The sequence below is a fragment of the Carcharhinus amblyrhynchos genome, chromosome 2, assembly GCF_965287045.1.
Source record: "Carcharhinus amblyrhynchos chromosome 2, sCarAmb.v2.hapA, whole genome shotgun sequence".
NCBI classification, from domain to species: domain Eukaryota; kingdom Metazoa; phylum Chordata; class Chondrichthyes; order Carcharhiniformes; family Carcharhinidae; genus Carcharhinus; species Carcharhinus amblyrhynchos.
In genome coordinates, this window is record NC_137325.1 from 108,027,335 (window position 1) to 108,054,647 (window position 27,313).

Sequence of the window (27,313 nt, forward strand, 5' to 3'; positions counted from 1 at the left end):
TCATTCTCATGGATCACAGAGAAAGCATGAATGTAGACTCTCTTCATTCATTCCACAACATTAAAGAAATGCAATTTTCACATATTGCACTGCATCTGTAATTACCAGTTAGGAGATTATATTTCCTCCGAGGATATACCTCAAGTTTATTAACAATTTGTAAACTTCAGTACCTGCATATTTGATTAAAATCATGTTTTCTGTGCCTAAATTGAAAATGTAACTCAGCTAATTCAACATAAAATATTAATTAAAATATTACATTAGGTTGTGAGATATATTTCTTGAATTTTGCACAATAAGTTCTCCTTTTACATACGTAGTTTATCTACTTTAACTACGCATAACAATTCAATGGATAGACAAACATCCAAGGTATTAAGTTTATAGCACAAAGTTTATATCGATGGAAGAATCCATCAAACCATCATTTTGACAGTTGGGTGTTCTGCAAATTAAGATCAGTTTACAGTAAAGGTTGGTGTCATCTTGTGTGACATCAGGCTATGTCTCATTTTGCCCAAGTGATTACAAATTCTGGAAATGAAGTCAGTGTTTGAGGGATGGATGGATGCATTTGCTTTGCAGCGTGCTTAATGATTTTGAAGGTACATAGTTCTCCATAAAATGCTGAAATCACTTGATGACAGAGCTCCCCCCACCATCCTTCCTCTATGTTGCAAATAAATCTGTGAAAATGAAATGTTGTGCGTGTTGCTGGTAAAGTGTCCAAGTCTCACACTCAAAAGGACCATTGCCAGGCAGACCTGGGTGTGAATTTCCAGCCTCAGTCACCCCAGAACATCCTGCTCGAGGTCAATGGACCTTTCCATGGTCCATCTCTCGCCTGCTCAGATTCCCCTGTCAGGTAGGGTGGTAAAATTCACTCTGGTCTTTGAAACAAACTCCAAGTCTGTGTGTACTTGCCAAAATGCTGATCTTGCTTTTGTCAGGCTTTGCCCAATTTTGTCATCCAGCATAAAAGGTTAGAGGAGGATACTCCTGAAGTGAGTAAAATGTCTGTACTAAACAGAGGGTTGTGTTTCTGATAATAACTGAGGTCTTGGAGTACATTCCCATGGATGGGTTGATACAAGATGACTCTTCAGGTTCATCAGATCAAAGTGAGTCTAGAGAAAAGTGAGGCAATGACTAAACATCCTCTGGGGTATGTGCTATGAGTAGTTTCTTCTATAGCCATTCAGTAACTTTTTTTTTTACAAGGCTCAGGTCTTTGCAATTTGAAGAGTTAAAATGTACTCCTGCATCAAGGGGTGTGTACTGGAACACTGCTGAGAAATATTCAGCAAACAGGGCTGGAGCCAATATGCAATGGTGTCATTGGTAACAGGAAAAGCATCTGATGATATAATCACTTCACATCACATTGAAGAGACTGATCATTTTTCTAGGGCAATTTGTACAGAACCTTCCCAGTTTGTGTCAAAAGCCCTCATCAGGTCAATCAAAAAAAAGGTCCTTGCTCTATTTAATTTGACGTGCTGCGAAGATTAGGTCCGCTGTTCCCTGTCTGGTACAGAAACCATAGTGTGATTCTGGCTACAGAGTCAGAGTCAATGATGAGTGACAATCTGATTAAGAATAACATTGCAAGAATTTTTCTTGCTTTAAGGAAATGACATTCCATGATGATTGTCACAGGTGGACTTGTTCCTCTTCTGTTTGTAGAGATTATTTGCCAAGGCATGGTGCCCTGGTTCCAGATTAGGCAGAAGTAACTAGTGAATTTCTTAACCATGCAAGTCCCCGCATGCTTAAATATGGGATGCTCCTGGTGATTTGTCCACAGAAAACTGCTTCAAGGCCTTTGTGAATTTTGCTCAAGGAGGATCAAGAACAAGCTCTCCCAGAATGTGATGTTTATATGGCATCGTTGAATGTTGTGGATTGTTGGTGTCAGAAATGCATGAAGTCCTCTTCCAAACGTGAGAGAATCTCATGACCATTTGTTAGCAAGTGATTGCCGAGGACTGAGAAGCTGGGTATCAACACCATTAACAGACATTCAAAATAGAGCCTTCAGGTGGTTTTTGTTGGCAGCTGCTTGAAGCTTAATCAGCCTGGTCTCTCCACCATTGGTTCTTCATCTCAGTTTGGTTTGCAGCAGATGTTTTGCTCAAAATGATATCTGGCATTTCTTGCTGGTGAGCTCTTGCCAGATATGCAAGATCTACGAGTGCAGCTCTGTGTTTAGAAGCTTGCCTATGTCTTGGTCATTGCTGTCAAACTAGTCTTGGTGTTTCCATTTAGTGAATCCTAGGACCTCAGATGCCAGGTCTTCAATGACAGGATTGTCCTCCAGGATATCAGTAATTCCTCTGGCTAGTTCATATTCCTGTACTTATCTCTTGGTCATGTCTTTAAGACTAGTCAAATCAAGCTTCCTTTGTGGCTTGACTTGGTACCAAAGCGCCTAAAATTTTATCTTCAAAGACAATGCTCCTGATAAGCCAATAAGTAGACCAGCATTGTGCACTCCAGGGAAGCAGGTAGCATGCACATCATTGATATCTCTCTATCATACAATAATGTTGTCTAACATGTACCACTGTTTGAATCTGTGGTACCTCCACAGTGTTTTCATTTTGTTTGCTTGCTGGAATACTGTGTGATGGTTAGGTAAAACTCACTGCGCTTAGCAAGGAAGAGGCGGCTGCTTATACCTTGATGCCTTATTACTGCTCTCCTCATTACAGCCTATGCCCACTCAGGCACACAAATGATTAAGAAAAGTTTGTCCTGGCAGGGTACTTATCATAGAATGTTTCCTCAACCTTTTCTTGTTACTGTTGAAGCATAGGCACTACTGAGCATTGCACTTTTATTACTGGCAAGACTTAAGTGAAGAACAAGGAGTTGATCACTGATCCCTGCAGGGAGAGAGTCAAACCTGCATGACAATTCACATTGAAAAAACAAGACAGCACCAGGCCATTGAAGTTGGTCCTTCGACTTGCCAATTCAATAGAATGTGCAGTCTAAATCAACTTTATCAAGTGCCTCAGTGAAGCAGCCATGTCAACATTGTACCTATCCAGCATTCTAGCTATGGAGCATTAGTCTGCACTCCAGACCCAGCAGTAGAAATTTGATTAGGAGAGTCTATTTAACTATTTGTGACATTTTGTGGTTGAAGAATATCTCAACTCTTCACCATCCTGCTCCTTCCTAACACTTTGACTCTTGCACCGGATGTTGCCTGTCCATGGGCCACCTGAAATGAGGTCTTATAATTTTATATAATTGGGCAAGCACCAGTCATGTTTCCAATGTTCCCTTCAACTTCTTTCACATACAGTGGCCTTAAGTCTGGTGGCAGGTCAGGTTGGGAAGAAGAAGCAAAAAAGGATATGGAGGAGCAAGTTTAGTAAGGAACGGAGAGGCGTCAACTTGCTGCACATTAAAAACAACAAAAAAAAAACTTACCTTTCATCTGTGTTATATTTTAGCAATTCTTTTAAAGGACAACTATTTCGGCTGCACGTAATCTCAAGCACCCCAGGCCTGACACCAACTCCGAGCACTGCAAACAAAATTTCTAGGATGCATCCTCAAAACAGGTATTAGTTTCCTTATGAGCACATGGCTGCAAGAGGTTGAATACGGCTTTGAGTTATGCAATCATGGACTGGTTGGGTATGGTTTGTACCTTTCCAGTTTCAAATAGATCATGGACCCATTTCATAAACGAAAAAACAATAACCATTTACTGGTTCATTTGAGCCAAGGCCTGGTCAAGTTGCCAGGCTTAAAATTTCAAACAGTGCTTGGCAGTTAACTGTCAGTTGCCATCAACAGAGCCTCCACTGGTCAACTTGCCAACCAATCAGCAATCTCTTTTCACAGTATAAAAGTTGTTGCTTTCCCTGACATTAATATTTGCGAGATGAGGGCAAAATGATAAGCTTCAACAAAATGTCTTTTTTCAATGATACTCTTCAGTACTACCAAACAACTCAACATAAATTGTAGCAATCCTCTGAAATTTGGCATTCTTGCTCAAAGGTTTACCAGGCTGATTCCTGGGATGGCAGGTCTATCACATGAGGAGAGACTAGCGAGGGGAGAGAGATCTTCTAACAGGGAAGATTCAAAACGAATGTTGCAAATGGTGGGGGCTCCAGAACGTTTTAGGATAGGAGAGTAAACTTTTTAGAACTGAGGTGAGGAGAAATTTCTTCTGTTGAATGTGTGTGTGTGTGTGTGTGTGTGTGTGTGTGTGTGTGTGTGTGTTTGTCGGGGGGGCGGGGGGAAGAGAGCAAAGCATTGTCTGATTTCAAGAGGAAATTAGATCTAGCTTTTGGGGCTAAAGGGATTAACGGGCACGGGTGGGGAGTCAAGATATTAAATTTGATGTTCAGCCATGATCAAAATGAATGGCAGAGCAGGCTTGAAGGCTGCTTCTAGTTTCTATGTTTTTATAAGTGGAAAGGAGTGAAAAGCTTCGACAACACATCTCCTCTGCAATAATTTGTTCCAAAGAGCTTGAAAAAAAGTGCAACATTACAAGGACTGGGTGCTTTGTTTTTGAATTCTTGAACATGATTTTATCAGTCTCAGCAATTTAAGTGAATCATAGTGTAAAGTTGTTCACAATTTGATACACAAGCGTCAAGCTCAGAACCCAAATAAATGGGCCTGAAGGTGGATAGCATTTATCTTTGGGCCCAAATTTCAGATGGAGGTGCTAAGTGGGAAAGTATGTCATGCCAATTTTTTTTTTAAGTTTGCTTGCAGAGATCACAAATCCATTTGAGCTCTTTGCTGTTGAGAATCTAAAATAGTAATTACATTTATGGAAAAACAAATGAGCAATTTAGTTCAGAAAAGGGAATTGTAAAATTAACTAATTACTCTACATCTTTAGCATGTTCCAGACAAGGATGATTTCTTGTCCTTTAAAAAGTTGTAACAAGAAGTTCTCCTTGTGTTCTTATAGATTTCCCACTCAAGAAGCAAGAAAAGCATCATTACCCATGCTAAGTAATCCTTTCCCAGCAAAACATGACAATCAATAAAACTTGTCTATCTTGGAGTTGAGTAAATACAGACCAAAACCAGTGGGGGCATATTTTTGGTTGGCTCTACTTGGGCAAGCATGGTGACAGTGGTTATTACCACTGTCACCATTTGGAAGGTCTTATGAGGAAAGGCTGAGGGACTTGACATTGTTTTCATTAAAAAGAAGGTTGAGAGGTGACCTAATTAAGGCATACAAGATGATCAGAGGGTTAGGTAGCGTAGATAGAGAGCCTTTTTCCTCGGATGGTGATGGCTAACACGGGGTGGGGGGTGGGGGGGGGGGGGCATAGCTTTAAATTAAGGGGTGGTAATTACAGGACGGACGTCAGAGGTAGGTTCTTTACTCAGAGGGTGGTAAGGGCGTGGAATGCCCTGCCTGTAGCAGTTGTGGACTCGCCAACTTTAAGGGCGTTCAAATGGTCAGTGGATAGGCATATGGATAACATTGGAATAGTTTAGGTTAGAGGGTCATTAGATTGGATCCACCGGTCGGTGCAGAGGTCCGAAGGGCCTGTACGGCGCTGTTATATTACTACAGCTTCAATGCCAGGGACCCGACTTCAATTCCTGGCTTGTGAGAATGTGTGGAGTTTGCACGTTCTCTCCTTTTCTGTGCCGGTTTCCTCTGGGAGCTCTGGTTTCTTCCTGCAGTCCAATTGGCCATGCTTGAGGGGGGGTGGGGGGGTGGAATTTTATTCAACAATTTACAGTTCAGTTTCTGAAATGACCCAGCATACAGCACCAGCATTTACTTTTCAGTAAAAGACAAACAAACCCTGCTCAAATTACAGCGTCGTGATGAGAAACTAAAAATACAATGCCTCTCCCCAGGTCTTTGATTTTAATCCCTCTGGGAAAAAAACTAAGTAATTAAACTCAACCATTTTCCACACAAGATGCTCTTAGAATTTATGTGGCTTTAAAATATCAACTTTAAAAAATAGCTTTTCTGGATTGCACTCCAGCAGGGTGCCTGAAGTCACCACATGCCTATGTCAGAAACGTGGATGCAGCTGTGTATTATCTTACACCTGCGCCAAAAAATTCTGTGCAGCACGCACCTGGATTTAAGATTTTCAGGCCATAGGTGGAGTACCCTGCTGGGATCATGAAGTCAGAATATTATACCCAATCGCAAGTCTCAAAAGGAGAGTGAGCCTGGATAAATCTTAAGGTGGAAATTAAACGCTCTCACTTCTCCTGCAATATTATAGCTTCTTAAATGTGCACAAATGTACAAGATAAAAAAATGTTATTTATAGTTTCAACGTGCTTACTAAATGACATTATTTTCATCAAAAGGGATGCAGTCTAGACTCAGTTTCTTCCAAGGAAACTGCTTAACACAGTATGCATCAACAGTGACCCCTTCTGGATTACTGTAAAGCTACTATTGAGAATATAGCATATAATATAGTAATATATGTATACAAAGTTTGGGAATTCATACCTGATAAGAACATAATGGAGCTTTTAAATTTGCAGTCATAGCAGCAACATTCTTGTTGGGGATAAAAGTGGATTGAAATGAATTAATAGATAGCATTGTGCATTTTATTACATTACGTTGCTCAGTATTGAATTTTGTTTTGCAATGTTTTTGTGAAGTGCCTTGGAATGTTTCACTTTTGTTTAAGTAGCACTATGCAAAAACATGTTGTTAAATGGCAAAGGATAGAGAAGGAAGTGCAAACTAAGAGTGGGTGGATTCAATCTTAAATCAGGTACAGAAAGAGAAACAACAGAGATTGGCATGTGAACAAATAAAACTTCACACTTGTAATGGTTAGTTTTCAGTGCCAAAGAGGCTGACTGGCAGTAATTAACAATTATCACTAAAGTGTTAAAAGCTTGAAATAAGATGATGCCATATTCTCTGGGTATTTATACAAATGCAGCATTCAATGGTGACATAGACAATGTCATGCCATTTACACAGCACCAACTGTGCTGCAACTTGGGTGATAATATCAGCTCTGGGAATTGGCATTTAAAGTATATTTGCTCCTTGTCTGAAGTTGCTGTACTATTCATACATTAACTTTGATTTGGCAGAAAAAGTTGACCCATTGTTTCCAAGATAAACTCATGTTTCTCATCAATTGTGAAGGAGCAGAAGTTTTAAATAGTTCAGACTTTCCTCTCAGTCAGGTATCACTGTTGCATCAGGGAAAAAAACAACTAGGGTAGGCTCCTGTACAATGATCTTGGGTTACGCAATTGAGCTAGGAAAATAAAGGATTGGCTACAAAACAAAACTAATCTAAACAAGCAGCACTGAATTAACAAGATTTTCACACATCTACTCCGAAAGATCCGATTAGGGAAGGATGTCAGATGTTTAATTAAAAGAATCTGACAAGACTCTAGTTTGCAACAATTCTAGTGGTCATCACTACCAATATAAATAGTAGGCAATGTGTTCAATTTAAACCCAAAGAAGCTGCCATGTAGGCACAAAGACAAAATGTGTTGTTGTATCTTCACACTTTCCTTCAAGAGAAGGGTGTGAAGTTGTGGAAGGATTCACAAGCTACAACATGAAAGCTCCTTCCACAGTCATAACTGTCTTCCAGCAGCTGACAGGATAGCTAGAAACAAATGTGTTAGCAGATTAGGAATTAAGCTGTTACTTTGGCTTTCAACTCAAACAATAACCACCAAGGAAACACGCTGGGGAAAAAAAAAAATCGGGAAAATTCAGTAGGTGACAGTGTCAAATTAGCACAAATTTGATGCTACAACCAACTGAAGAAGGTTCCTTAGGGAAGGTATTTACTTTGCAGAGGAGAGTCACTAGGTATTGCAAACCATAAAAACAAGTGGACTTATTCCAAAACTACATCAGGGTGTTTCAGTCTGAGTTCAAGGCCCACCGCAGGCTATGAGTATTTTTGCCAGGAAGAATAAACTTGTGCTCACAAAATACATTGTAAAACACTTTTACAACTTCAAGATGTGTCAATGAGTGAATTACACTTATAAAGCATCTATAATGTAGTAAAACATTCCAAGGTGCTTCAGAGCATAGTCAGACAAATATCAACAGCAAGCTAGGTGTATTTCAGAGCTCAGGACTTAGTTGTGCGGAGGTCATCAACAATTGCTAGTAAACCAAGTGGTGCTACACAAAGAGCCTGAATTGGATGAATATAGAGCTCTCAAAGGTTTATAGCATGGAAACAGGCCTTTCAGCCCAACTTGTCCATGCCACCCAGTTTAACCACTAAGTTAGTCCCAATTGCCCACATCCCTCTATACCCAAGCAACTGTCTAAATGCTTTTAAAAGACAAAAAAAGCATTAAGCGCAAGTTGTAGGAGGTTAGAGAGATAGGAAGCTAAGGCAATAAAAGGGATTTGTACACAACTTTGAGAAGTAAAAATAAAGTAAGGGCGGGGGGCATTGGGTAACACGAAAAGACTGGGCAGTCCTACTTGGGTGGATAACAGGAAAGAAAGTAGAGGAGGATGATGTACATTTGTAACAAAATTGCCAAACTGTTGAAAAAAATTCCATTTTTCAAATTCAGGGACACTTGGGAATTCTCATTCTACACATAGAAGAAGAAATTGAGAAAAATCAGCCTCATTAGGTTTTACTCTTGTGTTTCACCAATCAGGGCGAGGTCCAATAAGATTCCAACCTGGAAGTGGATGACAATTGGATAGGTAGGAGGGAAGCAACAAACAATGACAGTGACTTAAAATGACCAACTTGTGTTAGCAGGTATATGTACATTACATCTACTAATTCCCTTTTTGCAATAGTCTTTTTAAAAAATATTCTTAAAAAAAAGCAGCAAATTGAAGGTGTAACATACCTTACCTTAGAATTGCAGGCTCTAAGAGTTAATTACACAGCAAGCAGTTGAAAGGTTTTCATTTTCAATTCTGTACTGAAAAGATCTATCACAGATTCCACAATGGCACCCTTGGGCTAAACTGTCAAATACTATTAATAGGGCAGTATAAGTTCAATACTACTAACTCATTTCATGGACTATCTTTGGCAGGCAGAGATAGATATAAATAGCATAGAATAGTGTCATAAAAACTCAGTTAACTGCTTGAAATATATTGGGTATTTAGATTCGGTTATAAATATAAATATACAAAAAAATTAAAAGACCAAATTGAAAAAAATTTTACTTGGTGAACAACTTCTGTAAGAGTATCAAAACAACGATAAGATGCATTTGGCATCATTTGAAGGAAAAGGGCCACCTTGATGAATCACACACATTAAACATTCTAGTTTGATACTGCAGGTCCTTTAAAGCCAAAAGGTGACAAATTCCATCTATACTGGCCGTGATTCATCACCCCACAGTACAACAGGTGAGGACAGGGACTTGTTGTGAATCACGCCAAAATTAGACATTAACCAAATGTTAGCTCCAGCTTGTTCTTACCCTGCAACTCACATTAAGAAATCTATTGACCTGGATTTTGCAGTAAGCAATGAAGTTAACACGCACACCGTCCATCACAGTGACAACAGCCCACAGACATTTTGTGGGTTTTTGAGTTGCAATTTAGATTCTAAAAGTTCTTTGGCACATGTCCTGCAGGAGATACGTAGCACATGGGGAGCAAAGCAAGAAACCATGCAGCTCTTCAACCAGGTTGAAGTACATCTCACATACATACATCTTACCAGCCTCTTGGAGGTGCCTATGAAGGCAGGGGAGTGTGAATTTGGAAAGCTGGCTGTTGGGTCAGCTTTGAGGCATTCCCACCTCCAAGCACTTCTGCCTGTGGTGGACAAAAGGCTCACTGCCCAGAAGTGCTAAGTTGCCAATTAGAGTAGCTTAAGTGAAAATGAGAAAGATTGAACCAAGTATGATGAGATCTTGTGTATAGCACAGAAGCCCTCTACTCAGTTAGCACTCAACAGGTGAGAGGTGAGCGCAGATGTCCACAGAATCATTTCAGTGTAGAAAGGAGGCCATTTGGCCCATTGAGTCTGAACTGCATTTCCAAAAAAGTACTCGAGCGAGCCCCAGCCCTATTCAGCAACCCAGTGCATTGATCACGGCCAATCCACCTAATCTGCACACCTTTGGACTGTGCAAGGAAACCGGAGCACCCACAGGAAACCATACAGACACGGGGAAAGTGTCCAAACTCCACTCACAGTTACCCAAGGCCAGATTCGAACTTGGGTCCTTGGTGTTGTGAGGCAGCAGTGCTAACCACTGTGCCAGCAAACTGCTTCTATTATGTCAAGATCATGTAACTTTACAGATTCTAGAGCTGTCAGCAACAGCAAATGGCAAGGCTACTGTCTATCCATTACAACAGCCTTGCCACTGAAGTGTGAAATACTGGCTGTTTCAGGTAGCCACATGTATAAGCTTTCAGTCATTCCACCGAGCCTAATAATGGCAGCAATGCCTCCTCGCCACTCAAAATCAGTCTGGCCTCAGTCATGGCAGCGAGCCTATCCAACAGCCAAAGCTGGTGGCAGCCCTGCCACAGCCAATTCCAAGGGTTTGGATGAAATAAAATGGTTACCAGGTATTTGCTGTTCACCATTAGGATTACAGTGATAGTGGATCTGACCTTTTAAGAGCTGTCATTTGTTCAGGGGGTTAGAAACTGTTCAAAACCAGGGATGGCAGCCAGTGCTGTGATTACATTCGGCCCCAGCCAGGGCAGCACTGGTGAACCAGAATAAAAAGGCAACTGGCCTTAGACGCTAGTCAAGGGATGGGGTGAAGGTAATTGAGACAGGGAGGAGGGAGGGTCCTCCTTAAGCAGGGGTGATCTTTGCTGGTAGGAAATTCTCAGCAGGCATAGGGTTCCCAAACAGGCCAGAAGCAAGTTCCCAGGGTTGGCTTGTCCATGTGGCACGGCATTTGATACACAATGCCACACAGTTATAACTCACAGAATTAAAGGTAACAATGTGGATACAATGCTGGTTGAATAATAGGGGATAAAATGAATAACATAAGAAATAGGAGCAGGAGTAGGCCATCCAGCCCTTCGAGCCTGCCCCGCCATTCATGGCTGATCTGTCGTGTCTCAGTTCCACATTCCCACCCTCTCCCCATAACCCTTAATCCCCTCACTTATCAAAAACCCATCAACCCGCGTATTAAAAATATTTAGCGAGGCAGCCTCCACCACCTCAACAGGCAGAGAATTCCAGAGATTCACCATCCTTTGAGTGAAGAAGTTCCTCCTCAACTCCGTTCTAAACCGCCCCCCCTTTATCTTGAGGCTGTGCCCCCTAGTCCTACTGTCCTTTCTGAGCGGGAAGAGCCTCTCCACCTCTATCCTATCCATCCCATTCATCATCTTATACGTATCAATGAGATCTCCCCTCATTCTTCTAAATTCTAACAAGTACAAGCCTAGTTTATTTATTTTTCAGGATGGAGGAAGTTTGGAACTAGAGTTCCCCAGGAGTTGATATTGGGACCCTGATATAATACAAAACATAGGAGCATTGTAAACTGTGAAGAGGACAATGCAGATCTTCAGAAAGACAAGGACAAGTTGGTGGAATGGACAGATAAGTGGCAGATAATGTTCAAAGAAGAGAAATGTGAAGTGTGAGGCGATATATGTTGGCAGAAAAAAAACATGGACAGAAAATAAAAAAAAGGGCCACAATTCTAAAAGGGGTACATGATCAGAGGACCAAGGTGACAATATGCAGAGATAACTAAAGGTGACAGGACAGGTGGAAAGAGCAGTTAAAGCATATAGTATCCTGGGCTTTATTAGCAGGGTCATAAAGTACAATATTATGCTGAACTTATTCAAGTCACCAGTTAGACCTCAGCTAGAGTATTGTTATTAGTTTGGATACCACAATGGAGAAAGTGCAGAAGAGGTTCACAAGAATGGTTCCAGGGATGAGGAACTTCCGTTATGAGGGTAGATTAGAGAGGTTGGGACTGTTCATCTTGGAGAGGGGATGGGGATGGACTGACTAAAGAAACTGTTCCCACTTATAAAAGGATTGAGAAAGCGATTTGCAAAAGTAGCAAATGCCAGTCAAGAAGCTTTTTAAACACAAAAAAGGGGTCTGGAATGCACTACTTAGATATGTGGTGGAGGCAGGTTCAATCAAGGCACTTAGAAAGCATTAGATGATTATTTGACTGAAAATAAAAGTGCAAGAGTAGAGGGAAAAAGCAGGAGAATGACAAAGTCATAATGCTCATTTAGATAACTGACACGATGGGCTGAAAGGTATCCTCTGCATTGTAATAACTAATTCTGCATGGGCTCCACTCCCCACCACTGGTTTAAAAAAAGTAGCAGTGGCAGAATGGGGCCCTAAAGTGACTTTACATTTGGTTACTTAGTTGACCACAACTTCACCCACTCCTAACTTAATGCAGTTGGGTTGGGAAGACATCAGGCTCTCAACCCAGTATCTTCACACAATGATACAGCTCTCGGCCAAGGAGATGGGAGGAGTAAATTCCACTGTCATCGGAGGCCAGTAGCCCACAATGGAGTGGTCATGATGGTCAGTGTCCCTGCCTCAGGAACCAGCCATATTTAATTAGACAGTGAATGAGACCATAAGACATAGCAGAATTAGGTCACTCAGCCCATCAAGTCTGCTCCACCATTCAATTGTGGCTGGTATTTTTCTCATCCCCATTCTCCCCATAACCCTTGGCCCCCTGATCAATTAAGAACCTATCCATTCTGTCTTAAAGGCACTCAATGACCTAGCCGCCACAACTTCTGCGGCAAAGAGTTCCACAGATTCATCACTCTCCGGCTGAAGAAATTCCTCCTCTCAGTTTTAAAGGATCGTCCCTTTAGCTGGACGTTGTGCCCTCTGGTTCTAGTTTTTCCTACTAGCGGAAACATCCTTTCCACATCTACTCTATCTAGGCCTCGCAGTATCCTGTAAGTTTCAATAAGATCCCCCCTCATCCTTCTAAACTCCAACGAGTACAGACCCAGAATCCTCAACCGTCCCTCATATGACAAGCTCTTCATTCCAGGGATAATCCTTGTGAACCTCCTCTGGATCCTTTCCAAGGCCAGTACATCCTTCCTTAGATATGGGGCCCAAAACTGCTCACAAGACTCCAAATGGGGTCTGACCAGAGCCCTGTACAGCCTCAGAAGTACATCCCTGCTCTTGTATTCTAGTTCTTTCGACATGAATGCTAACATTGCATTTGCCTTTCTAACTGCTGACTGAACTTGCACGCTCACTTTACGAAAATCTTGAACAATGATTCCCAAGTCACTTTGTGTTTCTGATTTCCTAAGCAATTTCTCGTTTAGAAAATAGTCTACACCTCCATTCCTCCTTCCAAAGTGCATAACCACACATTTTTCCACATTGTATTCTATCTGTCACTTCTTTACCTAGTCTCCTAATCTGTCCAAGTCCCTTTGCAGCCCTCTGCTTCCTCAATGCTATCTGTCCCTCCAAATAATTTTGTATCATCTGCAAACTTAGTAACAGTGCCTTCGGTTCTGCCTTCCAAATTGTTAAATGTATATTGTGAAAAGTTATGGGCCCAGCACCAATCCCCGAGGCACACCACTTGTCACCAGCTACCATCCTGAGAAAGACCCCTTTATCCCCACTCTGCCTTCTGCCAGTCAACCAATTCTCTATCTATGCCAGGATTTTACCTTAACAGCATGGGCAGTAATTTAATGGTCCCCTACACGGCACCTTGCCAAAGGCCTTCTGGAAATCTAAATAAATCACATCCACTGATTCTCCTTTATCCAACTTACTTGTTACCTCCTTAAAGAATGCAACAGATTTGTCAGACATGACTTCCCCTAGACAAAGCCCTGCTGACTCAGTCCTACTCTATCATGCACTTCCAAGTACTCTGCGATCTCATCTCTAATAATGGATTCTAAAATCTTGCCAATGACTGAAGTCAGGCTAACCGGCCTATAATTTCCTGTCTGCTGCCTCTCACCCTTCTCAAGAGCGGTGCTACATTCACTTCTTTCTAGTACCCTCCCTGCCTCCAGTGATTCCTGAAAGATCACCACCAATGCCTCCACAATTTCCTCAGCTATCTCAAAACTCTGGAATGGAAATATGGAGACTACTTCTATGTTTGTCATCTCCAATAAGGCCCCTACACCCTTTGTTCCCTGCAGGATCAGCACCTGGAAATGGTCTGAATGCCAGAAAGAAGATTAGTACTGAGAAAATTCTGCTCAGAGTCTAAACCAGGATATAAAAATTCCTCCCAGAGTCTAAAGCTTGCTCAAGAGTTGTCGTATGAACAAGAAGCATTAACATTGTTTGTCTCTCCACAGAAGCAGCTAGACTTGCTGAGTCTTTCCAACATTTTAATGTTTATTGTGTAGTATAAATTAGTTATTTGAATCATGAAAAGAAAAATGAAGTCCATGAAAAAGAAATGTGATTGAGACAAAATTGACGAAGAGTTGTCCTTTCTTTAAATATCCATTACTAAATTCAGGAGGCACAGAATTTCAAACTTGTAAAACTTAATTCAGTGCCAGAGAAGAAGCTGTTTGACAGTAATTTGATGGGTCATCACGTTAAGGATTCACATATATGAACATGCCAGCCCTAACTTTTTCTGCTTTGCTTTCTAGGTAACGCAAGAGAAATGTCAAGCTCTCACATGGATTTCAAGCTGGTGGAATGTAGCTTACATCAGCACAGCAACTCTGACAATTGCTGAATCCTGTATGCATGTTGATGTCTGATTTATTCACTATTAGACTCACTTAAATTCAATGCAAAATCCTGGCTACTGAAAGTTTAAGGAGTCATTTCATGGTTATCCCACCATCTGTCCTCTGGTACACAATGGTTATTATTAATTTATCTTTCCGGGAAGGGAAATCAAACTAATCAATAAATTAACTATCACAGTTAATATAAAATACTACTGGGATGGTAAATCACTTTTTGTGTCCAATAAAATCAGGTAAACACCCAAAGCAATAATCACACTGTTATATCTGGGATATAAAGATAAACAGGCTTTATCCAATCTAAAACAGATTTTGTATATGTGCAAAGTAAAGGGCTCCCCACTGATTGAAGTAAGCTGCACTAAGAAAACTAGCAATCACTGTAGCGAGAACTGTAACTCTTGTGTCATCCAATTAATTGTGTTATTCTTCAATGGGGATTCCCAGCACGAACCACCAGTGAGTTATTTTGCCAGGCAGCCTATCAGACAGCTAACCATGAAATGACAAGCACGAAAATCACTTAAAAAAAAAAAGAGTGAAACAAACATTGGGACATACACAAGTGGTTGAGGTAAAAGCAGAAATACCACAATCAAACTTAAAAACAAAGCTTAGTCATTTCAAAAAAAAATGGAGGCCCATCATTCTACAAGGATGGAAGCTGAGTGGGACTGTGGTCAGTGCAGACTCTATGGGCCAAGTGGCCTCCTTCTGCACTGTAGGGATTCTATGAAATAATTTTTGTTCAGGTCAAATTGGATGGGAGTGGTAACTATTATTCAGATCAATTAAGAATCCAGTTGCACCTCATTAAACAATTATCAACTTTTATATATACACGTGGGGTTTTGGATGGTGATTACAGTGGAAAATGAAGTTCTCACCAGATCAATTAATTGGAAGTGGTTTTGGGAGACTGTAGGGTGGGGGTAGTTCTTAGATTTATTCTTAAATTTAAAAAAAATCACATGCATAATTACTGAAATTCAATTGGACATACAGAACGGAAAGAGACTGCTATTCAGCTCAGCTCAACTCAAAAGAAAGATGCCAAAGAAAAAAATCACCCCTCCTTCCAAATAACTCATTATTCCATGTTTTCCATACTTTCTGCAAAGTAATCTAGTCCATCCATTTACCACTCTGTGTAAAGTATTTAATTCAAAGTGCAAATTGCTTTCTGCATGTCTGTCACATTTCTACAGTTGTGGCAAAGGGAATGTATTTATAGAGTACAATTTATAAAGACATTAAACATCTTCTGAAGGATTCTGTTTCCTAGAACAGACCTCAGGCTCCTCAAATCTCGGCTCAGAATTCAAAATGAGTGATGTTAAGTAAAGTAACACTTTGGTGGCTTTTTGTCACACTGCCTCAGATGCTTCGATATCCAGGTTCGTGTACAGTTGTTTGATTGTAGCCACACTAGCACCTTGTACACCTGCACAATTATTCAAGCTCTCTCATCTTACTCCATATTCAGAAGCATCCATTCTCTTCTCCCTCATGTGCTTGTCTAAACACCCTTAAATGCATCCATACTATTTGCTTTAGCCACTCCATCATAATGGATTTTACATTCTCATCACTCTCTTGGTAAAGTCATGCTGAGTTCCCTATTGGATATCTTACATTTTTTTTAAGCCCTCTATCTTGTTCTTCCCCAGAAGTATTTAGTTTATTTATTTGTCACAAGTAAGGCTTACACTAACACTGCAATGAAGTTACTGTGAAATTCCCCTTTGGAATCATGCACTTGGTGTTTCATAATTTTACCCTCTTTGGCCAACCTTCAGCATTCTCTTTTTATGAGAAGGGACCCAAACTATGCATAGTCTCCAGATAGATCTAGTACAATCTTTTTTTTGTTGTTGGGAAGTTTTATTCCTCACTACTGATATTTGGACTTCAGATCTGTTGCTGTTTTAAGTAAATTAAATGTTGATAAATCAAGTGAAATTTGCATGTTACAGTGTGATGCTGAATTGTAGCAGAACAATGAAATGTGTGGAGTTTCATCATGTATTACATTAGCTGCCTATGTAATGAAGTGGGATTATGGATATACATTACTTTAGACAAATGTTATAGCCAGTATGGACCAGTTGGACCAAATGATCTGTAACTCTGTTGTGTGGCATACGTGCAAATGTCATGATCTGTGCCCAGTCCCTCTGTTTATACATCTTATGATCTAGTTAGCGTCCTTACTTGTGGTCCGAACATAAGAAATGAGGAATAGACCATAGGATCCTTGAAGCTTGCTCTGCCATCTGATAAGATCATGGCTGATCCTTGACATAAAATGAGGGTATTAATTAAATGGCTACAAACTTCCTGCATAATTTGTTTATTCACTGATTACCTTGCATTTGACCAAATCAATTGCCATTGCCAACTTCCCAATTTATCCACAATCCTTTATATTTGGTTTGCTATCTCAGTTGTTTGAACCTCCTGGAATCTTGGGCAGCATCAATTCTAAATTATTTTGGTAACTATGCATGGTAAATCATTTAACCAATGATCCAGTTGCACTTTCCAACTGGTGATCCCTAGCCTGGTCAGCCCACCTCCATTTACAATCAATCATTCTTTGCTGCCTCTGGTTTATGACAAATTACAACCCACTGCAGAATCCTGTCATCTTTCTCATGCCTTCATGCACAGCATCAAAAACTTTGCTGAAATATAATTATAAATCCACCTTACAATTTCCATTAACAGGACTGTCATTTAAAAAACAAATTCCAATTATAAAACCGCCACACAACTTCCATCAACAGGAGTGCCATTTAAAAAAAAAAATTCTTCCTTCGAACAGATCTGCCTCCGATAATTCCATGGAAAATCTATCACATGATGCCATGCATATCTATATATTTAATTACTTCCCATTTCCACAATGACTTCTAATTGCCAACAACAGTCTTTAGACTTGATGGCCTGTAGTTTACCAGATCGCTTCTATTTTTCTTTTATGGATTGTCACAATGCTAGTTTACTTCCTGATCATTGTAAAGAAAGGATTAATTTGATCATCTTGGTGTCCACTAATGCTGTACTCCTTTTGATGCATCTTTCTACTGTCGTGAAAATAGCTTTTCTCCAGCTTAACTGAGAAAGGTTAGTTGCTACAGTTATTAAATAGCTTGCCGGTGGACACAGTCATATGTTTCAGAGAACTTTACTCAACTGACAACGAGTGGTAGAAAAACATTAGTTCTTCAAAAGGAAAACATACAAGTATACTTCATTCTTTGGAATTGCTCTTTATGTAAAAGCATGACATGAATTAATGTTTCATTTGCTAGACTAGCAGTTATATGTAACAATTGATGTATGAGTTGCACTGAACTGCAAAAGTAAAAGCAGCTGTAAATGGTAACGCAGAAATTAAATTGCTGAAAAGAGAGACATATTGCCAAATTTGGTGGTCTTGTGCTTGTCTTGATGAACCAAGACTAAAAGTTTCTGCAACATGTCACTTTTTCAACAACATTAAAAAGTTCTCCATATAAGGAATTATATTTTAACATTTGACGATTGCGTGGACTGCCATAAGGAGGGAGCAAGAGAAATGTATAAAAATTCTGTGTGTAAGGTACATTTGGTTTCTTGACCTTTTAAGAATCCAAACTCAAAACTGTCAAATGTTTGAATCCCCAGCTGACATGAGGCCTGGCAATAAAACTGCATTATAAGCTTAATAAAATCTGTGACACCCAATATATTAGAATCTTATTAATTTGAGCTCCTCTACCATGACATAGTACTCTAGTTTCAAAATGTTACTATTATCAGAGAAAGCAAAGCCAATTTAGTTATTTAGGTAGTTACGTGTAATGTCTATCACCCCTGAACATCCCTCAGTCAGGCAGTGGTTTCCATACATAAAACTTATTTTAGTATTTCCCCATTTCTACCCATCCTCAATCCAAAAATTCTACTTCTGTACTGGACAGGTTGTCCATGGCCTTCACCACAGACACTATCACTTGAAGTCACGCCACCTATGGAATTTTTCAGTGACTTCAGTTTCTTTTTTCATCTGCTTGCTACTATATTTACATTTATAGATGAGCTTGACATTTCTACCACGTATTATAACTTCATTTTCTAGTTCAGCTCTCCCACCAGTTCAATCCCCTCTGGTATTTTTAAATCCATCTCTACCTCCTAAGCTGTCATTGCTTATGGTTTGAGAAAAAAATTTTTCTGCCCCCATTCACCCAACTACTTCCTTATGGGGGTACAGGTTAGCTTTTTCCCTGTTGCTCATTATCCAGTGGCACACATCTAAAATTTAGGTATATTATAAACATAAGAACATAAGAAATAGGAGCAGGTGTAGGCCATCTAGCCCTCCGAGCCTGCCCCGCCATTCAATAAGATCATGGCTGATTTGTCGTGGCTCAGTTCCACATTCCCGCTCTCTCCCCATAACCCTTAATCCCCTCGCTTATCAAAAACCCATCAACCCGCGTATTAAAAATATTTAGCGAGGCAGCCTCCACCACTTCAACGGGCAGAGAATTCCAGAGATTCACCACCCTTTGAGTGAAGAAGTTCCTCCTCAACTCCGTTCTAAATCGCCCCCCCTTTATCTTGAGGCTGTGCCCCCTAGTCCTACTGTCCTTTCTGAGCGGGAAGAGTCTCTCCACCTCTATCCTATCCATCCCATTCATCATCTTATATGTCTCAATGAGATCTCCCCTCATTCTTCTAAACTCTAACGAGTACAAGCCTAGTTTATTCAGCCTCTCCTCATAGCTCAACCCCCTCAACTCCGGCATCAGCCTAGTAAACCTCCTCTGCACTCCCTCCAAGGCCAAAATATCCTTGCGTAAGTGCGGCGACCAAAACTGCACACAGTACTCCAGCTGCGGCCTCACCAATGCCCTATACAGCTGCAGCAAGACCTCCCTACTTCTATATTCAATCCCCCTCGCTATGAAGGTCAGCATCCCATTCGCCTTCCTGACCACTTGCTGCACCTGCAGGCTGGGTTTTTGCGACTCATGCGCAAGGACCCTGAGGTCCCTCTGCACCGTCGCCTGCTGCAGTTTTTCGCCACGTAAGTAATAGTCCTTCCTACCATTATTCCTACCAAAGTGGACCACCTTGCACTTGCCAACATTAAATTCCATTTGCCAGTTCCTGGCCCATTCGCCCAGCCTATCCAGATCCTTCTGCAGACTCTCCACACCCTCCGCGCAATTTGCCGTTCCACCAATCTTGGTGTCATCAGCAAATTTCGACACCATACACTCGATTCCCTCCTCCAGATCATCTATATAAATGGTAAATAGCTGAGGCCCCAGCACTGACGCCTCGGGCACTCCATTAGTCACCAACCGCCAATCCGAATAGCACCCATTAACCCCCACTCTCTGCCTCCTATTTGACAACCAATCCTCTATCCACGCTAACACCCTACCCCCAACTCCATGTCCCTCGACCTTCTGCAATAACCTCTTGTGAGGTACCTTGTCAAATGCCTTCTGAAAGCATTTGTATCCCAAGTGTTTCACCCCTTAAAATTTGTTGGCCAGCACTTCAACTTCAGAAAGGAATATGTTGAAAGATGATTTTCACTTTTCCATCTCAGAACCTAACACACATTATCACTGTGATCACTATTACAAGGCTTTTTGGTTGACCTGTTGTACCATTTACTGGTTATTAACTCCACCCAGTATTACACAGCCCATTTATATTTCATCACATCACACTTTTTCTCACATGGGTTCCATAAAGTGGCCCAATGGTTAGCATTGCAGCCTCAGCTCCAGGGACGTGAGTTTGATTCCCAGCATAGGTCACTATCTCTGTAGAGCCTGCACGTTCTCCCTGTGTCTGAGTGGATTTCCCCCCGGGTGCTCCAGTTTCCTCCCACAGTCTGAAAGACATGCTGATTAGGTGCAATGGCCATGCTAAGTTCTCCCTCAGCGTACCTGAACAGCACCAGAATGTGGCAACCAGGGATTTTCTCAGTAACTTCATTGTAGTGTTAATGTAAGCCTACTTGTGAGGCGAATAAATAAAAACTTTAAACAACGGCTACATGATCGGTATTCTTTTTTGGCCAGTTAGGTCTGGGCTATGTTTGGTTTATTTTTGGTGGCGGGGGGGCATTAGCTTCCTTACAATTAGCCATTAACAATTAGAATTTAGTTCCCTCAAATATGTAACTAATACATAAAATGCATGTAGCCACTTCAATTCAGACCATACAAATCAAATATTTAAACTATAGTTAAAAAACACATTTTTCTAACAAGTGCCAACACAAAGAACCAAAAACAATTTCCATTGAAATAGTCAAACAACAAACTTTGTATTTGCATCTACAAATAATAGGCCATCAACCTTTGTACCTTGTTCCACAATTCAGTTAACTAGGGCTGATCTATACTTGAACTAATCTTTTCCCCCCATACCACTTGATAATCTTAAAATTTTACTGTATGTCCCCTTGTCCTGCTTTCTCCACCAATGGAAATATATTCTCTGCATCTCTTCCCTCCCTAACCCCAAATATTTTTTACCATTTTAAACATCACAATCAGATCAGTCAAGCAAACATGAAACCAAGTCACACAACCAGTTTATAAACTTTTGTCCAAGTAACATTTTGATGAACAAGGCTGCTTCCGAAGGTGCGGTGCCCAAAATTGAACACAGTATTCCAAATAAAGTCAGCACAAGTATCACCTCCTCAATTCTGTATTCTATCCACGTGCAGATAGAAAGGCCAACATTCCACTGGCTTTTTTGATCACTTTTTGTACCTGTCTACAAACATTTCTTGTCTGTGGATACACAAACAGTTATGCTCTTACCAGAAAATATTTAAAATTTTCCTTTTACTGGATCCAAAAATGATTGGCCCTCACACATGATTCCCCACATGGCATAGCTTTACCCACACCTCATTTGCTCGTGTTCCATTGCAACTTCCTGCTTCAATCCACATAACTGATTATACCTAATATAGGTGTGATCTGTTAACTTGTATATCCAAGTTTCTATTTGAGTATTGCCAAACAAAAGAATGCTATCAATGCTTTTCCTCTTGCACTTATCAGGATAGCTTGCAAGAAGCTACCAACTCTAATGGGGGAAAACAACAATTCATACTACACAAGAGAGCTGATCAGTTGGCAATTGCAGTCAGATTGGTGGAGGCATTGCCATGGAGAATGCAGCATGGAACTGTTAACTGCCCAACTTTGTTCAAATTCAAACTGGGTAGTTGGACTGATTTATTTGCAATGCCAAGACCACTGTTCCCTATACATTTTTTAAAAAAGATGAAAAGAAAGGTGCAAAGTTTGGACAAGTTCCTTTTCTCTGCAAAACGACAGGGCCATGTGTGTGTCTCTTTGGCTGTTTGCAGTAGACCAAGTAATGGCCTCAATCAACAAGTCGGTGCTTGCAAACCTCAAAAACACAGGTATCCAAAATTAGATGCAATTCCAAGATTGGATAACCAGTGTTATCCAATGCTGATTGTGCTCAAAATTACACTGAAAAGCAATTAAAGATAGTCAGTCAGGCTCACTTATGCATGCTAGAAGCCACACTGTTCACAAACACACATCGGGAAAGGTTCAACAGGCTGTGGCTCTTTTTCACTCGGAAAAGAGACAGCCGAGGGGTGACATAATAAACATTTCAAACTGAAAAGGTTGAGTTTTGAGAAGGTCAATGTAGAGATGATGGCTACAATTCTCCCATCACGACCCACAAATTTTCTGGTGGGTCAGGGTGGAGATGTGCATCGCTGGCCTTGTTCCAGGATTTGTGCATGCGCTGAGAACGCATGCACATTTCCCAGAGCTGGCAAACAGTCACTGGTCAGACCACGCTGGAAAATCAGCAGGAAGAGAGACAAATCATTTAAATCTTTTTCTACTGTGTTTTAAATGCATTTTAAATCTAATTATTGGGAACTTACTGGTTCCAATTAAATCTTCCATCCTGCCAGGAGTACTTCATTCCAGCAGGGTTTACACAAGCTCCCCATGTTTGGGGAATTATAGGAGACCCTGCTGGAGTGGAGCGAAGGGATGGTGGTGCCCCCTGGGCATGGGCACCTTGGCACTGCTTAAGGGGTAAAGTGCCCATGCCCACAAGGCACCTTGGCACTGCCCACCAGGCATCAGGTAGTGCAAAGGGGCAGGGCCTATTGGCTATCTGCACACAGAATTGGTCTGGGATGGAGGGAGGGCAGTGACTGGGACGGGCGGTCTGTACATCAGGACGCTGTGGTGGCCGGGGGAGGGAGGGGCAGGGCTGACCCAAGACCCGGCCTGGCCAGCGAAAAGAGAGTCTGACAGATTGGGGCCACTGCACATGTGCAGAGTTCCAGAACTGTCAGACTCCAGCGCGAATAGGCTCTACCCCCTGGGTTTTTACATGAGATGAGATTCATGACTGGGACTTCTGCAGCGCAGAGTGCAGAGATTCAGGTGGGGAGCTGAACTGACCTGACAAAAGCAGTTCGGATCTAGAACAGAAGAGTTTTCCTGCCCATTCAGCACTTTTGGGAGAATTGTGGCCGATATTTCTACTTGGGCCCTAGACCAGAATTACGTGCCATAAGTTAGTCATCAATAAATCCAACAGGGCGCGCGGGGAACTTCTTTAGTAGAATAATTAGAACGTGGAACCAGCTAGTCAATATAGCCAAATCAGCAGCAGGCAGAAAGAATAGAAGAAGGTATTAGATGAGGATAACTGCAGAGGAGAGGAAAGCTAGTATGGAGCAAAAACACCAGCTACACTAAATTATTGTCTTTCTGTGCTCCAATACCTGGTTAGATATTTATAAACATGTGTCTATTAGTTGGTAATAGACCAAAGAACACACCTTCAACTCAGACTGATCAAGACCTTTGATCCAGACCTTCAGAGCACCCTCTGTACTCTCATCCCATGTACTCCCCACATTGGGAGGCAATAGAGATCTCCAAAGATACACAAGGCAAACAACCCGGCCGTCCCATCATATCGGGCAATGGGACTCTGTGCGACTACTTCAAGGGCATCCTGAAACCCACTGTACAAAGAACGCCCAGCTTTTGTTATGACACTATGGGCTTCCTACAGAAACTCAGCATACATGAAGCAGTTGAACCAGGAGCACTCCTCATCACTCTACACCAGCATCCCCCATGACAATGGTGTTGTTGCAACTGCTTCAGTACTCAACACATAAAGAAGCCATCCCCTACAGACAAGCCCTCCACATACACAGGATCTGCTCAGATGAGGAGGATTGCAACCGATGCCTACAGATGCTGAAAGATGCCCTCATAAGAGCAGGATATGGCGCTTGACTCATCGTCGGTAGTTCCGATGCCCTAGTGAAAAACTGCACCAACCTCCTCAGAAGACAAACACGGGACATGGTGGACAGAGTGCCCTTCGTCATCCAGTACTTCCCCGGAGTGGAGAGGCTATGACATCTTCTCTGGAGCCTTTAACATGTCATTGATGAAGACAAACATCTCGCCAAGGCCATCTGCACTTCTTGCCTTCAAACAATCGCACAACCTCAAACAGACCACTGTCCCCAGCAAACTACCCAGCCTTCAGGAGGACAGTGACTACAACACCACACAACCCTGCCACAGCAATCTCTGCAAGATGATCAACAAAGATGCCATCATCTCATGTGAGAACACTATCCACCAGGTACACACACTTGCAACTTGACCTACGTTGTCTACCTGATACGCTGCAGGAAAGGATGTCCCAAGGTACGGTACAGTGGGGAGACTGTGCAGCGCTACAACAACAGGTGAATGAACACTACTCAACAATCACTAGGCAAAAGTGTTCTCTTCCTCTTGGGAAACATTTCAGCAGTCATGGGCATTCGGCCTCTGATCTTCAGGTAAGCGTTCTCCAAGGTGGCCTTCATGACACATGACAACGCAGAATCGCCTAGCAGAGATTGATAGCTAAGTTCCACACATGAGGATGGCCTCAAGTCATACTATCTGTAACCCCCACAACTTGCCTGGGCTTGCAAAATCTCACTAACTGTCCTGGCTGGAGACAATACACATCTCTTTAACTTGTGCTCAATTCTCTCTCCATTCACATTGTCTGTACCTTTAAGACTTGGTTACCTGTAAAGACTTGCATTCCAACCATAATTTTGTAAATTGAGTTTGTGTCTTTATATGCCGTTTGTGAACTGAACTCCCACTCACCTGATGAAGGGGCAGCACTCCGAAAGCTTGTGGCTTGAGCTACCAAATAAACCTGTTGGACTTTAACCGGGTATTGAGAGACTTCTTTCTGTGCTTACCCCAGTTCAACGTCAGCATCTCCACATCTATTAATTTGACCCTTTGTGACAAAGTATAAGATTTTAAAATTTCTTATAAACATGGTAAAGTCCACTTCCCTAGCACATACACTGTCAGTCAACTCAAGAAATGTCATATTTTTGACTCTCATGTAGTTGTTCAGAGGTCAAACTTTTCACGTTTAACATTAGTTTAGAAGGTGCAATAGTAGAAATCCCCTGATTTAGTCAGCAACATTCATATTTCAAATCTTACTCTTCCCGAGTGTACTTTAACAGTCCAAAAAGAGATATGACCTGATTTAAGCCTATAGGATTCACCTTTACTTCAACATTTAAATTCACCTTAGAATAAACCAACAGCCAAAATAAATGGATGAATTATTTCATATTTTGTTGCATATATCCATTGATTACACTACACTCCTACTTCAACATTAGATATACTGAAAGCACAACATAAAAGTATTTTCAATTTAAAAGGTACTCTCTTAACCTGTAGACATACTTGACTCCCGCCAAACTTCAGATGTAGTCTCACTCCTCCACAGAAATATACCATTGTAGCCCCCTACATCAGCTAGAGGATTCCAAAGCAAATTGCTCCATATAGCATCTGTATTTGTCAGAGTCATAGAATCATAGAAACAGGCCCTTCTGCCCAAATTGTCCATGCCACCTTTTTTTTTAAAACCTCTAAGCTAACCCCAATTGCCTGCATTTGGCCCATATTCCTCTATACCCATTGTATCCATGTAACTATCTAAATGCTTTTTTAGAGGTAAAATTGTACCTGCCTCTACTATTACCTCTGGCAACTTGTTCCAAACACTCACCACCCTGTGTGAAAAAATTGCCCCTCTGGACACTTCTGTATCTCTCCCCTTAAACCTATGCCCTCTAGTTTTAGACTCCCCTACCTTTGGGAAAAGATATTGACTATCTACCTTGTCTATGCACTCAATATTTTATAGACCTCTATAAAGTCACACCTCAGCCTCCTACACTCCAGAGAAAAAAGTCCCAGTCTATTCAGCCTCTCCTTATAACTCACTTATTACTTCACCAATTTAACTGGCTGAAATTTATTCTCAGAGCAGATAGTTTACATTTCACAGCAGCTCATGTTTCAAGACATAGGAATCACTGAAGTTTACTCACTTGTTAACTTGTTGTGACTCAGCACCAGCTGGGTGATGTTGGAAAGAGTGACTGCAACAGAATGAAAAGAAACAATTAAATAAAAAAAGAACAAAGAACAAAGAACAACCCAGCACGGGAAACAGGCCCTTCGGCCCAACGAGCCCGCGCCGCCGCATTGCCCTACACCTATCCTACCCTGCATGTCTACGAATGGGACCCTACTCAGTCAGATTCAGGGAAGAAATAGTGTCAATTTGGTGGAAACCAATTAGCCTAAGAGCACATCTTTGGGGTGTGGGAGGAAACCGGAGCGCCCGGAGGAAACCCACGCAACCACAGGGAGAATGCGCAAACTCCCACAGACACAGGCCCAAATCCATGTATCTGCACAGCTAGCAGTGCTAGTCACTGAGCTGTTGTGGAGCCCGTCTATCGGTCCAGGATCAAGCACACACACCGACATGAAGTACTAGGCCACTCCTGGACTTCCAAGAGCAGCCCACGCACAACCCGCCGTGTGCATGCCCCTCGCTTGACACGAGGTGGACCTCCACCTGTGGAATAAAGACAAAACATATTAGTTATACAGCCTGCCCTTCCGGTGTCTCCCGAGGTTTACCCTATTTAATAGCCCCTACCATATCCCTCCATTCCCGTTTCACTCATATGCCTATCTAACTGCATCTTAAACGAGTCCAACGTGCCTGCCTCCACCACCCTACTCGGTAGCGCATTCCAGACCCCCACAACTCTCTGTGTAAAGAACCTTCCTCTTACCTCCAAATTATACCTCCCCCCCCTCACCCTTAATTGATGACCTCTTGTGTTCGTACCCAGTCTAGGGAGCAGTCTCTCACTATTAACTCTATCTATTCCCTTCAGTATCTTATATACCTCTATCATGTCCCCTCTCAATCTCCTTCTTTCCAAGGAGAATAGCCCCAGTCTCTTCAGTCTCTCCTCGTAACCCAGTCCCCCCATGCCAGGCAACATCCTGGTAAACCTCCTCTGCACCCTTTCCAGAGACTCCACGTCCTTCCGGTAATAAGGTGACCAGAACTGGACGCAGTACTCCAAATGCGGTCTAACCAACGTTCTGTATAACT

At 41.6% G+C, this 27,313-nt stretch overlaps 1 protein-coding gene across 3 annotated transcripts in view; it reads right to left on the reverse strand.

The window, feature by feature from the left end:
• rsu1 (Ras suppressor protein 1) overlaps positions 1-27,313 on the reverse strand; it is a 161,204-nt gene that overhangs the window by 108,489 nt on the left and 25,402 nt on the right. For all 3 annotated transcript variants that reach the window (XM_080217147.1, XM_080217155.1, XM_080217164.1), the window contains exon 3: positions 26,226-26,276. In XM_080217147.1, the coding sequence (XP_080073273.1) occupies positions 26,226-26,276 (51 nt within the window). The remainder of the gene's footprint in view (positions 1-26,225; positions 26,277-27,313) is intronic.